General features: G+C 48.2%; 1 protein-coding gene across 1 annotated transcript in view; it reads right to left on the bottom strand.

The window, feature by feature from the left end:
• The window catches only part of SIPA1 (signal-induced proliferation-associated 1), a 39,203-nt gene that overhangs the window by 11,015 nt on the left and 11,673 nt on the right, over positions 1–16,515 (bottom strand). The window contains exons 7-9 of the mRNA XM_015423901.1: positions 8,320–8,917; positions 5,599–5,873; positions 2,273–2,500 (exon numbers count right to left, since the gene is read on the bottom strand). Coding sequence (XP_015279387.1) covers positions 2,273–2,500; positions 5,599–5,873; positions 8,320–8,917 — 1,101 coding nt within the window. The remainder of the gene's footprint in view (positions 1–2,272; positions 2,501–5,598; positions 5,874–8,319; positions 8,918–16,515) is intronic.

Here is a 16,515-nt window from a genome sequence, read left to right as displayed (position 1 = left end):
TCTCCTCCCCCCTCAGTTGCAGCCAGTTCCACCAATTAAATCAAAGTTAATTGGATGGTGCCCCCCCCAGGTCCCCTCCCCAAAAACTCCTTAGCTACGGGGCTGAAAACAAGTAGACAAAAATGTGTGTGTATGTGTAAATGAAAATGCATTGACAATAATAAAGTCACAAGTTATCAGCATTCAAGTTGTTTGTAGAAATGAACTGCTTGTTTGTGTGATTCTAACATTCCTTCTTCCTTTAACAATAATGTCGACTTGGAGATCGTTTTGCAAAACGCTTCTTCAGAAGAGAATACAGGAACATAATATTCACAAATCCAGAGAGTTCAATAAAAACAGTTTCACATCAAGCACACTGAAACTGCCTTTGTTGAACTCTCTGGATTTGTGAATATTATGTTCCTGTATTCTCTTCCGAAGAAGCGTTTTGCGAAATGGTTTCCAAGTCGACATTACGAGCACTTCATTTCTACAAACAACTTTATTTCATGTTGACTGTTATGGCTTTGCTTTGATATGGATTTGGACTTTTGCACGCAATAGGCACTTTGAATGTTGATATTGTCTCTGAGTGCCGATAAGTCGTGACTTTATTATTGTTAATGCATTTTCATTTACACATATATTTTTGTCTACTTGTTGTCGTTATCCTCCATGGTATTTGTTTGTTGTGCAACCCCCCAGGTGGTGGCTGGAGATCTCCTGGGATTACAATGGATCTCCGGACAACAGAGATTGGTTCCCCTGGAGAAAACAACTGCTTTGGAAGGTCCTTCCCTACCCGAAGCCCTGCCCTCCACAGGGTCAACCCCCAAAATCTCCAGGTATTTCCCAACTCAGAGCTGGCAATCCTAACCGGCAGCCAGATAAAGCTACTTTCAGGCCACAACCGGTCAGGTGCCTAATCCCGCATCAAGTGGTCCTCGAAATTCCACAGAGGGACTCTCCTGTCCACCCACACGTCTGCCTCTAGTGGTGACTTCTCCACTGGAACGGGAAATCCCAGGATCTTAAGCAAAAGGCAGACCTCTTTTCCTGTCCCTGAGTGAGGCACAACGGAGGCATCAGGCTTGAATCACGTTTTCTTCACGCTCCCCCCCCCACTACCCCCCCCCTCAACAGCTAAGAGGGTCAAATTTAGATCCAACCACATCCTGGAGTCAAACAAAAAGTGTTTTTCACAGCCCTGGCTTCACAGTTTCACACATTTGAAAAAGCTGACTAACACTGGAGAAACCACATGGTGTATCACCCACACAGTCTGGACCACGCCTGCCCTGTTTGCTCTCAAATGAATGTGAATGCTAATAATGGAGGTTAGCAACTAGCGGCCACCAACCTGAACCTAGCCCATCGGGAGACCTTGAGTGTTCTTTTGGATTCCAAACCTCTTCACCACCATCACCACCACCACCCCGGAACTGCTGTTACTTTGGGATCATTGCATGGAAACAGGTGTTGGAAGGGGAACACAAATGCCACTTTATATCTCTGCCAGCATTCTCTCTCTCCCCTTTGCCCTCTTCCTTGACTGTTCAGGTAGTTCAGAGGGTAAGAGAGAGGAAGGGAGAGATTGCTTGTTTGGGGGCCTCGCGATGGCAAAAGCGATGACGAACCTAAACAGCATGATAAAAAGTAGGGACATCACCCTGCCAACAAAAGTCTGCATGGTCAAAGCAATGGTATTCCCAGTAGTCATGTATGGCTGCGAGAGTTGGACTATAAGGAAGGCTGAGCGCCAAAGAATAGATTCTTTTGAACTATGGTGCTGGAGAGGACTCTTGAGAGTCCCTTGGACTGCAAGAAGATCAAATCAGTCAATCCTAAAAGAAATCAACCCTGACTGTTCCCTGGAAGGCCAGATACTGAAGCTGAAGCTCAAATACTTTGGCCACCCAATGAGAAGGGAGCACTCACTGGAGAAGACCCTGATGCTGGGAAAGATTGAAGGTCGAAGAAGACGGGGACGGCAAAGGATGAGATGGTTAGACAGTGTCATCGATGCAACGAACATGAAATTGAGCAAACTTCAGAGGACGGCGGAAGACAGGAAGGCCTGGCGTGATCTGGTCCATGGGGTCGCGAAGAGTCGGACTCGACTGTGCGACTGAACAACAACAACAACAACAACTGCTACTTCCAAAGCCAGCTTGTGACCAGGGCTACATGTCCATGCCATATTTGTGGAAAAGGCAGACAGAACAGGTGTGCTGTGAATGTCAAGAAAGGCAATGCACAAGCTCTGGGCCAGAGACCGGGGGCTACTCACGGGTCTGAGGGCAAGGGCGCTCCATCACTGTGACTCCGAAGGAACTCAGTTCTCTCCTCCGCCAGGCTGTGAGGGGGCCCGTCCTGCAGGGACAGCGAGTGGAGGACCTGAACTGTGGCTGGCTTGAACCCGGCTTCACTCCCCGGCCGGGTCAGCTCTGCCTCCCCAGCTGGCGGTTCACTCCTCCTCTTCTCCTGCAAGGATTTCTGGTAGAGCTCCGAGAAACTCCTGCCCAAAATGAAGAAGCCAAACAGCATCAGAGTCCTGTCCAATGGGGGATACACCAAGAGGGTGGACTCAAACTAATCTCTGGAGATTACATCAATTGGAACAGCTCGTGAGGCCTTTTACATTAGATGGCTGATCTCTCACTGGGTTGTTGCAGCCCAGCACTGCAAGTGTAAAGGCAGCTGCCTCCTGGAAGGAACAACGTGCCTGGAGAGAGACTGTTGCCATCAGGACAGAGCTTTTACCACCAGCTCTGTTCTCCCGTCCTCCCTTGTGGGTTAGATTTGTTGTATTTTTGCGTGTACCTAGGGCCTGTGCTTCCTTGCATTGTAATAAGCTGTTTTGAATCTACACTCAGTACAGAAAAGCAGCATAAAAGCATCCAAATAAATAAATATCCAAACGAATAGATTTTAACACTTGTTATTAATCTTGCTGTTGCTCGCCTTTCCATTTATCAGAGAAAGGTGGGATAGCAATGTCTTAAAGAGGTATATGTGGGGTTGCCCCTGAAAATTGTTCAGAAACTTCAGTTAGTACAGAATGCTACTGTGAGATTATTGAGCGTTTTAAGCCAGTATGAAACGAATGCTTTGGCCAGTTTGGTGTAGTGGTTAAGAGCACAGACTCTAATCTGGGAGAATTGGGTTTGATTCCCCACTCCTCCACATGCAACTGCTGGTGTGATCTTGCGTCAGTCACAGTTCTCTCAGACCTGTTCTCTCAAGGGCAGTTCTTGAGAGAGCTCTTTCAGCCCCACCTACCTCACAGGGTGTCTGTTGTGGGGAGGAGAAGGGAAGGGGATTGTAAGCTGCTCTGAGACTCCTTTGGGTAGTGAAGGGTGGGGTATAAATCCAATCTCTTCTTCCTGTTGTTCACTGACTGCCCGTTTGTTTCTGGGCCCAATCTAAGGTGTTGGTTGTTATCTTTCAAGCCCTTCCCAGTCTAAAGGACCACCTTTCCCATTGTGAGCCCATGCACCAACTAAGGTTATAAGAACATAAGAAGAGCCCTGCTGGATCAAACCAGTGGTCCATCTAGAGCAACATCCTGTCTCATACAGTGGCCATAGAAAAGTGAACAAAAATAATATACATAATCATAGAAAAATATATATTGGAGGCTGTAGCTGAATATATATATATATTCAGCTACAGCCTGTGCATTTTCTTTTTCAAAGGGTTTTACCCCTCCAATATATATTTTTCTATGATTATGTATATTATTTTTGTTCACTTTTCTATGATTCTTTAAAGACATATATTAAGCGTCACTTTCTCACAGTTTTTCTTGTTCTCCATATTATCTCATTACTGTGCCAATCAATTGTTATCACACAGTGGCCAACCAGTTCCTTTGGAGGTCCAACAACAGGGCATAGAGGCCAAGGCCTTCCCCTGATGTTGCCTCCTGGCTCTGGAGTTCAAAGTTTTAATGTCTCTGAATGTGGACATTCCCCATAATCATTAGGTAGCTCGCTTTCTGACGGTCCCACCTACCTGGGCTGTTTGTTCAGCTACAGCCTGTGCATTTTCTTTTTCAGAAGCTGCATCCGCAGTTTGGAACAGCCTGCCAGAAATGGTACAGAAAGTTCCTATACTCGCTTCCTTCGATAAAAGGTGCAAAACGGAATTATTTTGACGTGCATTTAGTGGCACTAACTAATGAAAATCTCTGGCTACTAGTAGTGACTACGTTTTAACTGGATGCATTTTAATTTGTGTGTTTTAATGACGTTTTATAATTGTGCAACTTTATGTTTTGTGAGCCACTTTGCGCATTGCAGAAAGGTGGGATATAAATACTTTCAATAAGTAAATAAGTAAACTCCTACAGAACTGCTGGGGCTTGAAAGTGAAAAGGAAGGCACAGCCCTAACCTGCAAGGCCCAGTTATGATTTCCAGACCTCTGTGAGCAGGATTTGCTGAATTAGATGGTGAGGACCGGGCACTTTGTACCTCCTTGTGGAGGAGGAGGAAAGCTCTCTGCTTTCCATACATGTTCTAGCGCCACAATCTGTTTCTCAATGCCAAATTTCCCCCCTGCAACTAGAACCATTTGCCCCCTCTTCCTAACCAATCCAGTGCTCTAGATGTGTTCTGGACGTCTATGAGGTCTCCTGTACAAGTGTAGAACTTAGTACCCAATATAAAATTTGGCATTTGCAGAATCTCTGTTTTCATTCGAAAAAAACCCCAAAACTCAAAAACAGAGTCGGAGAGGCAGGTACAGGCAGTCTGAACTGTCAGTGTGCCCCTAAACAATGAGCTGTTGCCCAAGAACAGCCAGCCCAGAGCCAGCAACTTTGGGATACCTGATAGGATTCCTTAGGTCTCTTAGGTTTCCACCCTGACCTTGACGGCCCAGGCAAGCCCAATCTGCTCAGACCTTGGAAGCTAAGCAGGGTCAGCCTTGCTTAGTACTTGGATGGGAGAACAGCGAGGAAGAAGGAGAAGAGAAGAGATTGGATTTATACCCCTCCTTTCACTACCCGAAGGCGTCTCAGAGTGGCTTACAATCCCTTTCCCTTCCCCTCCCCACAACAGACACGCTGTGAGGTAGGTGGGGCAGAGAGAGCTCTCTCGAGGACTGCCCTTGAGAGAACAGCTCTGAAAGAACTTGTGACTGACCCAAGGTCACACCAGCTGGTTTCATGTGGAGGAGTGGGGTTCTCCCGGATTAGAGTCCACACCCCTAACCACTACACCAAACTGGCTCTCAAGGAAGTCCAGGGTTGCTACGCAGGCAGGTAATGGCAAACCACTTCTCTTTGTCTCTTGCCTCAAAAAACACCATAAGTCGCCTCTGACTTGCTGGCACTTTCCACCACCACTTCGGTCTCCTGAACTCCTGCTTACTACTTTGGCCATCTGCAAGTCCTCGGTTGCCTCCTCCTCTGCCACCCTGCCACGGTGGTGCACAGAGGAAGCCTCCCCCCCCCCCGAGTTCCACAGCAAGAGCCCTGCTTCGAGACCACTGCCTATTCACACAGAAAGAGAGTCCATCACCAGGACAAGGAACGGCAGGCGGGGAAGAAATCAAAGCAGAAGAAACACACCAGGGTGCCCTCCCCCCCCCCAGCCCGCAGCAGCCTCACCTCCTGGGCTTCCCATTCTCATCTGGGGGGACGACGGTGATGGTGACCTTCTTGGCAGTGCGTAGAAGCTCTGAGGTTTGGCTGTGGCTGAGGCTGGGCAGCGCTCTCTCGCAGACACGGACCAGGCGGGCCCCAGGCTGAAGACCGGCCTTCTCAGCAAAGGTGAAGCGCTCCACCTCGGTCACGAAGCCCTCCGGGTCCATCTGGAATCCCAGCTGGCCGACTCCGTTCCGCAGCAGGGTCAGCTCCCGTGTCTCGCACCCTCGGGTCACCAGCTGTTAGGGGGACCGGGGGACCGGGGAGGGGGGTTAGGAAGAGAAACACGACAAGAAGGCGTGATGGGCCAGGGGGATTATGGGACAGCAGATTCTCCAACAGCCACACGAGCTGGCCTGTGAGTGATTCACCTACTGTCATCACAACACAGCACGGATGGTGTGGTAGATGCATCCTATTTGACCAGGGCGGACACGCACGAACTCATGGAGCTGCCTTATACTGAATCACACCCTTGGTCCATCCAGGTCAGTACTGTCTACTCAGACTGGCAGCAGCTCTCCAGGATCTCAGACAGAGAAAGCTCTTTCACATCTCCTACTTCCTGGTCCCCCGTCCCACCCCGGTATTTGTGTGTGCACGTGCATGTCTGCACCTGGAAGTCATGTCGACCTCTGGTGATTGACCCCTGCTGGGGGCCTGGAGGATATTCAGAGAGGAGGCTGAACAAAGCCTGCCCTGTCCTCCTGACTTGGTATTCCAAGGAGGTCTCCCATCCAAGTACTAACCACAGTCGGCCCTGCTTAGCTTCTGAGATCTGATGAGATCGGGCTTGGCTGGGCCATCCAGGTCAGGGCTTTCTGGTCCTTTTTTAACTGGAGATGCCGGGGATTGAACCTGGGACCTTCTGCATACCAAGCAGACGCTCTGCCACTGAGCCACAGCCCATCCTGGGATGTTCCCTTCTCTCTTAAGCTCTGAGAACTGAATGGCCAAGGTGGATCCGAGTAGGGTGACAGCTCTGTAGTTGCTGCTGAAACATTCCGAAGCTACAACTAGTTGCAATTATTGTCACTCCCTGTCCTGAAGGACGCTGGGCTATTTCTGCAGTGACCCCACTAATGGCCCATTTGGTTTGTGGCCAAATTCAAGGCACAGATGCTTATCTTTAAAGCCTTTGAGCTGGCCTTTCCCTATGGGAGCCCCTGTGGCTGTTGTGGTCAGTAGATTAGGATCCCCTTTGAGGTCAGTAGATTAAAATCCCCTCTGAGTGCCTTTGTTGAAGGATAACGGAAGGCTGGCTGTGACAAGCAGCGCGGAACGCCTTCCCAGAGATGACTGGTATGGACTAGTGTGGATTCTCTCATCTCTTTTCAGATAAAATGCAAATCACTTTTACTCTGGGAGGCATCTGGCTGCACAGACCCGCTACGGGCACTGTTCCTTTCATTTACAGTACCTCTGTGTTGTGTGACAAGCTCTGTTATCACCGCCTTGCCAGCAGCTGCAAGCGAGGGACAGAAAGCTTTGAAATAATTTGAGGGTTTGGGTTTTCAAAAAGCTATTGTTGGATTTTGATGAAAATTGTTGCAAGCCACCTGAGCAGAGCAAAGGCAGAAAGATGTTCTTAAACATATCTCTCCTTATATATAATTGAATAGTGGGTGCCAAAGTTCTAATTCTAAAATGCACTCCCTTAGTGTATGGCTGATGGCACTGCTCCTCAGCATATATCACCACCAATCAGAAGGCAAAGCCCGGGTCCCACCCACACCACAACCGCTGCGACAACCTGGTCTTTTGCATATGGAAGCTGATTGGACTTCACTCCATTCCACACCTCAAACTCCCCCCCCCCCGCAAGGCAGTTGGAATGTCAGTTGCATATGGAACCTGCTGTATTCTGGTGGTGTGCAGGTCCCAGGTTCATGTTTTAAAAGCAGACTAACACTGTTTGCCCAAAGCCAGAGCACTCTCCCAGAGCCTCTTTCTAGATCCCGTTGTATTTATTTCCACAACGGGCCTTATTTCTAGTATATATATATATATATACACGTACACACACACATGTACATAAATCTGTGAAATGAAAGTCACAGGTTTAGCTCCGACACGGTGCTTCAAGGCAAAATACCCCAGAAACCTTAGCAGTGTTGTAGAGGATGGTCATGCAACCTGCACGTAAGAGATTTTGTATTACACTATGCAGCTTTCAGGGCGCCCTTCTTGTGCCTTTGGGACAGTCTAGTTTTATACTGGCCAGCATGGTGTAGTGGTGAGCGTTTCGGTCTAGGATCTGGGAGACCCAGGTTCAGTTCCCCACTCTGGCACAGAAGCATGTGGAGTTTCCTTGGACCAGTCATGCTCAGCCTAACATACCTCACAGGGTGGTTGTTGTGAGAATAAAAGGAATGGGGGAAGAATGATGTCATAAACTGCTTTGGGTCCCTGTTGTTGTACAGCGATGATAAGGTTTGTGCTGCTTCTTTGGAACTGTGAGAGGTCATTGGACCCAGAGGTTTTGGGATTTACTTGACCCCTAGATGTGGTCTTAATAACCGGCATTCCAACCCTACGATATGTGGTCAAAAGCACAAAAGTGCCTCTGAGCATATGAAGAATGCACACTCCCCACACACAAACAACAAGCCATGTGCAACACACCACGGTTTAGAAAGCAGAGAGCCACAGGGTCCAAATTTCGCATTTCAAATCAAATCCTACCTGCAGCCGGTGGACAATATCCTTGATGTCTGCCGCCTGCCCCTCGTCCACACGCATGCAAATGTAGTCCCCTGTCTCGTAATACAGGTCCAAAGTGCAGCTTTCCGAGAAGGTCCAAGCCAGGATGTCCCGGCAGGAGCAGTTAAACACCACCCGCTTCTCACGGGCATCAATGAGGACTAGAAACTCAGCCGAGATGCCCAGCAGGCACCGGAGCTCAGGGGTCTTGCACTCAGGCCCTCGACTGCCATCCCTGGCCCACACGCCCCACACCAAAGCCCCTGCGCTGTGTGCCTCTGCCCCTTTTGTGTTCTTGGCCTTCTCGCGCTTCTTGGAAGCCAAAGCGATGAGTGCGAGGCGGGACGAAGAGGCCTCCAGGGTGCTGGTGGTGGCGTGGTTGAGGGCCAGGTCCCGTAGATACTCCTGGCGGGTGCGAGTTGCCATCGCGTGGAACTTCCCTGAGCGTTCAGCGGCATTTTCTGCATTAATGGCCTTGGCAAGCAGGAAGTCCCGGAAAGCTGGACCCTTCACAAAGCAGTTCTCGGCTGGGATGAAGGGACCGAAGGGTGGGATGTCCTTGGTGCAGCTGACAGCCACGCTGGGTCGTGTTCAAAGAAAGGAAAAGAACAGTTAATTCAGGTCAGACTTTAAAAACTCTGCTTTGGAATCCTGACTGCCTTTGTCATTAAAGCCACCCTGGGGTGACTGGTTGTAGGTGACTCTTTCTACCCATTTTAAAGATAGAGATACTGAGGCACAGGTTCAAGGATGCACACCGAGCCATACAGCAGAGGCGGGACCCAACCTGAACCAAGACTTTGGGACTCCATGTTTCTGCACAACCACAGAATTTTGTCTTAGGCACGACGTAGACAGTGTGGTGCAGCGGTTAGGGTATTGGGCTAGGAAATTGGAGACCCAGGTTCAAATCCCTGCTCTGCCATGGAAGCCTGCTGGGTGACCTTGGGCTAAGTCACACACTCAGCCTAACCTACCTCGCAGCATTGTTGTGAGGATAAAATGGAGGTGAGAACAAGAACGCAAGCCACTTCAGATACCCAGTAGGGAGGAAGGTGTGATGTAAATGAAGTGAATAAAAGTAAATATTCAGCATTCAAGAGAGGAGGAGGAGGAGGGAGAAGGAGGAGGAGGAGATTGGATTTATACCCCACACTTCACTACCTGAAGGAGTCTCAGAGCAGCTAACAATCCCTTTCCTTTCTCCTCCCCACAACAGACACCCTGTGAGGTAGGTTTGGCTGAGAGAGCTCATTTGAGAACTGCCCTTGAGAGGACAACTCTTGAAGAACTTATGACTGACCCAAGGTCGCATCAGCACCTGCAACTGGAGGAGTGGGGAATCAAACCCGGTTCTCCCAGATTAGAGTCCGCGCTCTTAACCACGACACCAAATGCCTCCACCCCCTGTTATTTTACTCAATCAGTGAGTTTTGGGAAAGCTTTAGGGGGAGGCCTCCACTGACTCAGCCTAGATCAGCATTCCAGAGGGGTAACCATGTTAGCCTGCAGCCGCAGAATAAAACAGGAGCCCAAGCAGCGCATTACATAACATTCACTCCAGCATAAACTTTTGTGAGCCGGAGATCACTTTGTCAGATCCACAAGGTGTACCTCCATCAGGCCAGTTTATGAATGCAACAGAACAAAGAGATCTAAACCAATCTAAACTGTGGCTCCATGGCAGAGCATCTGCTTGGCAAGCGGAAGGTCCCAGGTTCAATCCCCAGCATCTACAGTGAAAAGGACCCGTTCATAGATGATGTGTAAGTCCTCTACTTGACCCTGGAGACCTGCTGCCCATCACAGTAGACAACACTGACCTTGACGGACCAAAAATCTGATTCAGTACAAGGCAGCTTCATGTGTTCACGTGTGGGGTTCCATGACTAATCAATTAACTCACAGTGGGTGTGAGACACTCTTGTCAGATGCCATCAAGTGGACAGCCGTGTTGGTCTGTAGTAGCAGAATAAAAGTCAAGTCCAGGAGCACCACAAGAGACCAACAACATTTTCCATGGTACGGAAAATTTCATGAGTCAAAGCTCGCTTTGTCAGATCTCGGAAGTGAACTCTGACTCACAAAAGCTGATACCCTGGAACATTTTGTTGCTCTCCAAGGTGCAACTGGACTCACATTTTGTTCTGCTGTTAGACAGCTCAGGATGAAACGAGACAGGCTGATAGAATAGTATGTTGCAGGCACAGGAAGCTAGCTTTATGCCACAGGACTCCTGTGTAAGCCCAGATCAGTGTGGTCTTCACAGGCATCAGGTTTCAGAACCTTCTTTGCATCCCATTATCTTTTACTTATTTGTTTGTTCTTTATTTCCTACTTTTCTCCCTAATTGGGACCCAAAACCACTAGGTGGCCAGTCTTTAATTCTTCCTCCTTTTATAAAAGAGCATTTTACCCTTTTCAAGGTAGGAATCCAGGGGATTCAATAGGCAACTTTAAGCGTTTGGATGCTTGCATTCATTGCTACCTGTTTCATCCTGGCCTCTTTGAGAGCCAGTTTGGTGTAGTGGTTAAGTGCACGGACTCTAATCTGGGAGAACCAAGTTTGATTCCCCACTCCTCCACTTGCACCTGGCTGGATGACCTTGGGCAAGCCATAGTTCTCTCAGAGCTGCTCCTCCTCCTCCTCCTCCTCCTCCTCTTCTTCTTCTTCTTCCCTAGAGAAAACCTCTGCCAGCTTATGATGGCAAGGATCAACCGTAAGGGCATACTGGCGCTGAAGATTTGCACTGTATGGGGATGTGAGGGGCTAGGGGCAAAGCTTATTCTATAGTCTGGAAATGTTTCAGAACAAGCCACAAAAAAAGTCACCCACTGCCTTAGAAGGAGAACGAAGGCGGTAGACAGCAGGCTGACAGGAACAGCCCGTAGACAGCAGTTGAATTCACATGCTCAGTTACTCCACAGGGAAGTGGTTCAAGTGCTTTTCAGACACAGATGGTGGGACAGAGATTCAAGTCCTCACTTCAGTGTGTTTTGAGGAACTCTGGTTTTAAACAGGAACACTTGGAAGCAAACGTGCAGAGAGGCGGTCGCTCAGCACAACGCAGCTACAATTATTAGCCAGGTCTCCAGAGAAACACTGAGTTCCCAAAAAGTGGACTTCCAGGAACAAATGAGGGTTTTTTCTTTCAAACTCCTTTTGAGAGGGACTTTTAACTTGATTCTGGTACTTTTTTTTAAAAAAAGTGACTTTTAACGGATCCCTGTATGTCAGTTTGCGGTTCTCCCAGATGAAAAGTCCCCTTTGTTTGGCTCCAAAGGCATTAGATGCTCTTCTTAAAGACTCTCCTGACAGAAAGAGGTCATCATTCATCAAAGACCTGCACGGAGCTGGCCCCAAACAGTTTGATATCTGAGGGAATGGCTACATGTGATGCTGGGAATTCACAGAATGGCACTCTCGGCCCTTTTTTCTTCTTTCATTTAAAAAACAAAATGTTCGGGAGGGTGATTCAGTTCCTGAGCATGCTGAGAGGAAGAGTTAAATCTCACTTTCATAGTTTTTCCTATCCAAAATGATCCCAGGGAAGTCACTGCAGGCCCCGTCAACACACCCCATACCTGCCATTAGTACAATACAGGCTGGGCTGGCGTCAACATACCGTGAGGTGAGGTAGCTGCTGGGGCCCAAGGCTTCTGGTGGGGCCCACTGCTGTTGACTTCTCCCACCCATCCATCTCCCCTGCCACCCGTCCATGCGCCCTTCCCTACCCACTGGCTTCCAAACACTGCATCACCCCTGCTTCCAGCTTCCCAGGATCCATGAAGAAGTGTGTGTGGGTTGCGCACAGCGGAGGCACTCCTGAAGGCCACAGCCGCTGCTCTCGGGGAAAGGGCATGCAGAAGCCTGTGAGTGCGGGTGTTGGGAGGGTTTGTGAAGGTGGGGAAATGGTGCCCAGTCAGGTGGGGGGCCCGTGGGTGGGTGGGAAGGAAAGGGAGGTAAGAGGAGGAACTGGTGGTGGGCAGAAGGGGGCCCCTGGGCATTGTCTGCCGAGGGCCCCCCGAAGCCTGGAACCGGCACTGCCAGTTTGCATGAAGGAGTCATTTGGACCCATTTGGTGTGCGATTTGAACACAGTGGCCCCCGCAGTGCTGACTGGTAGCATCGAAGGAGTTAATTAGCTTGCCTTGTTCATGGGCCATTTCAGCTTCCTAGTGTGCCTCTGGGTGTATACCAGCTCGAGATGCATCACAAGTGCGTAACTTTGGTTAAGCTATTTTTGACACATTTTACTTGAATTTCTAAGCCCTGTCAGAACAAAATAACTGATATTTCCCCTGGAATCTCACAGTAAGAAGAAGCCCCCCAGAACCTGGAATCGGCACTGAATACAGGTACCTACGGACCCTCAGTGTGCCCCCGGGGGGGGGGGGGATAATGACTTCTGCAGGATCATTTCAGATAAGGAAAACAGTGCAGATGGGGGTTTAACCCCCCCCTCGCCCTCTCACTCGTCCCAAACGAAATCACCCCCCCACACACACATACGATTTTTTAAAGGAAAACATGCTGGGAGCGCCATTCTTGGAACAGCATTACACATCAATCTGCTCTGAGGCAGAAAATCCAATCACGCCACCAATTGACAGGGACCCAGATTCCTCAGGAAATTTTCCTGCCCAAGCCTCACTGAAATGAAGCCTCCTGCCCAGTTCACTGGCACTTGTGCAAAAAATTAAAATCTTCTGAGGGACTGGGGCTAAGGGCAGTGTTCCCTCTAAGCTGAGTTAGTGTGAGCCTAGCTCACAGTTTTTTAGCCTCCAGCTCACAGATTTTTGTCCTAGCTCAGGAGGGAGGGCTCCAGAGCAAACTAATTTATGCAGTAGCCAAATCGCTCACTCACAACTTTAATGCCAGGAGCTCACAAAGTAGAATATTTGCTCACAAGACTCCACAACTTAGAGGGAACATTGGCTATAGGTCAAGTGCTGTTTGTCTTCCATTCTGCCCCACATGTGTGCTTTGTGTGGGGTTACCAGATGTCCTCTTTTTAGAGGACACTGTGAGAATATGAGAGACTCCCGTGAAGGTAAGCCCAGGAGAAATCTCATGTTCTCCTGTTCTCACCGGGAGATTGGCAAAAGCACAAGGTCTTTCTGATTCTGCATGAGTCTGTTGAATTACTGAGAGCACAATGAATTACTAAAAGCACAAGCTTTGCAACATTCATAGATAATCTTGGCTGTGAGAAGAACATAGTGTGATTTTTAGTTAGAAGCTTCTAAGAGTAACGATTTCACTGTGCAATGTAGGAGCTTGGATTTTTCCTCTGAATAAAACACTGAGACAGCCTGTCAGAAAAACAGTTGTTGTTGGTACAGAGAGACAGAGAGACAGAACTGATCTGCAGCTTCAAGAAATCTGTTGTGTGTGGTGTGTCGTTATTGAACCCTACCAAAGTCTACAGGACACCTCTTCTTTTTTTTTTTGGTATCCGTCCTCTTTTGGGCTCTTTTTAAAAAGCTGATGAAAATGTCCTCTTTTTTGGGTTGGGAGGTTAAGAATATTCCTAGTTAGCTAGTAGTAATTATCACAGTTTAAATAGTGGGGGTATATAAATGAGATTTGCCACAGTGATTACTCATTTGAAGTAGTCAGTCGGGAAATATGTCCACTTTTTTGCTTTTCAAAATATGGTAACCCTACCTTCCTGAGATGGACCCAACAGCACCTGCCCTGCTCCCAACAGCACCTGCGCGACGAGTTACTCTCTTGGCTTCGTGGTGATCTGAGACGGGGGTAGGGGTAGGGGTGGGCTTTCTCCTATTGAAATGTTTCATCTCTAAAAGGTTGTACCTCCCTTTCAGCACAAGGGGGAATGTTTCATCTCTAAAATGTTGTACCTCCCTTTCAGCACAAGGGGGCTCACTTTTAAGGAGGAAGAGGAGTTTCAAAACACTTCACCTAAACTTGCCTGTAGAGAAACACATACACACAGGGCTTTTTTCTGGGGGAATGTGCTGGAACAGAGTTCCGGAACCTCTTCAACAGAATTCCTCAAAAAAATATTTAAAAATTCATGAGTTTTCAGTATACAGGTTGAAAACTTCATTTCCCTCTTGTGAGTTCCGGCACCTCTTTTTCCATAAGAAAAGCCCTGTATACTCACATATGTAAAATCTCCTAGAATAAACTAATGCTATATTCTTTTTGGTGTGGACAAATGAAACAGCTTCTGGGAGAAAGCGTTCCAAAAGACATTCATGTTTTTTGCTCCTTTGCCCCAGCAACTGGATGTAACCTTTTCCACCAAACATAATCAAATTTCGTCTGTAGCACATCCTGTTTTCCAGATTAAGACCACGGCTACAGTTTTTGGGTTTGAAGCAATTCATTTTCTCTTCGTACGCCCCCCCCTTCATATATCAAACAGCGTTCTGAAGAACCTGAAAGGTTGCATTGTTTTTTTTGATGCACACAGTTTTGGGGTATTTAGGTTGGTTCTCAATAAAATGTGTCGGGCAATCTAATTCTGGAATCTGTATGCAGACTGACATGGTCACTTGCATCCCTTTTTGTATATCGCCGGTGCAGGGCTCTGGTTGTCTCTCTACCCTCAGCATCCTCAGAAACAGCAGACTCTTAACTCCAGACTCATCTTTGAATCAAAGATAGGGAAGAGGGAATGAGGAACTCAGAAGGGGCCTCATCCCTTCACCTGGGATCTATGAATTTGGGAAGAGATGACCACAGAGTGGTACCTAGCTAAATTCAAGGCATCCTTTCTTCAACAGCCAGTGTGAAAGTGCTCGGAAGCCCTCCACCCCACAGTTTAGCATTCAGCCATTCTGAGACAGCCAGCACGGTCCTAGTGGTCAGAGTGTCTGACTGGATGTGGGACACCCAGGTTCGGATCCCCACTCTGCCGTGGATGTTTACTGAGTGCCCTTGGGCTAGTCACCTTCTCAGCATAAGCTACCACATAGGGGATGTTGTGGGGATCAAATGAAGGAGGGGAGACGACGTAAGCTGCTTTGGGTCCCCGTTGGGAAGAAAGGTGAGGTATAACAGTAGTAAATAAATACTTGGGGATTGTATTTGGGTGGAAAGGTGGCATATAAATGCTTTAAGTAAAGAAATAAGAAATAAATACATGGCTTCTTATGGCTTTACTAAGTTTATATGTCCGGCTGTCCTCGACCAGGGCCAGGGTCTTCTCGGTCCTGGCCCCGACCTGGTAGAACTCTCTGCCAAATGACACACCAGGGCCCTGTGGGATCTTATGCAATTCCACAGGGCCTGTAAGGCAGAGATGATCCGCCAGGCTTTTGGCTGAGGGCAGCAACATTTTTTCCCATTGGCTGGCCCCCTTCCTCCCCCCCCCCCCCCCCTGCATTTTTTGTTCTGAGTTCCCTCTCCCCTGCCCAGAAAATGGCCAGGTAGTCCCGAACTGGGATAGAAAATTTACAGGACGCCATCTATGTATCTTTTTATTCTGGTTCCTTTAGTTTTTATCAAATTATATACCGAATTTTAATGTTTTGTATATTTTTATGGCATTATGCCCCCTTTTACATTGCCCAGAGCTTGGTGTAAGCTGGGATAGGGCGATTAACATATCAAATAAATAATAATAATAAAAAACGATAAATGTAACAACTACAAATTATAGTTAGATGCAGGGGTCATTTCCTGCAGGAGCGCACAGGAGCAGAGCTCCGGCAATAAAGAGCCCAGGGGGCGGGCACATGCAACAAGCCCCACCCCCTGCTCCCAGCAGCCCTCTGTCAGAGCAAGAAGCAGCCAGGTAAGTTGCAGAGCTCCCCCTGGCCCCCTGGTCCAAAACAGTCCAGTGGCACCTTTAAGACCAAGTTTTATTCAGGTACAAGCTCTCCCTCCTCTGTGAGGACAGATCTGCACATTCCCCCCTCCTCCAATAGCTAGCAATCCAAAACAGTCCAGTTGAACCTGAACGGTGGGTGTTGCCTTCTGACACACTTCCGGTGATGTCAGGGGGTGGTACATATGCAAATGACTTGTGCTAATAAGTTATGCTAATGAATTATGCTAATGAGCTCCTGCACCTCTTTTTCTACGAAATGACCCCTGGTTAGATGGCAGTCTGACCAAGCAAGGTTTCTGTTCTGTTTCTCCGCTGTTCACCAGTTGTGCTTTTATTTGCTGTTCATTATAAGCCCTGGTACTGATGTAACC

The sequence above is a fragment of the Gekko japonicus genome, unplaced genomic scaffold, assembly GCF_001447785.1.
Source record: "Gekko japonicus isolate JY-2015 unplaced genomic scaffold, Gekko_japonicus_V1.1 scaffold313, whole genome shotgun sequence".
NCBI classification, from domain to species: Eukaryota; Metazoa; Chordata; class Lepidosauria; order Squamata; family Gekkonidae; genus Gekko; species Gekko japonicus.
Note: the sequence above shows the minus strand (reverse complement) of the source record. Positions and strands in the feature narration are given on the sequence as shown.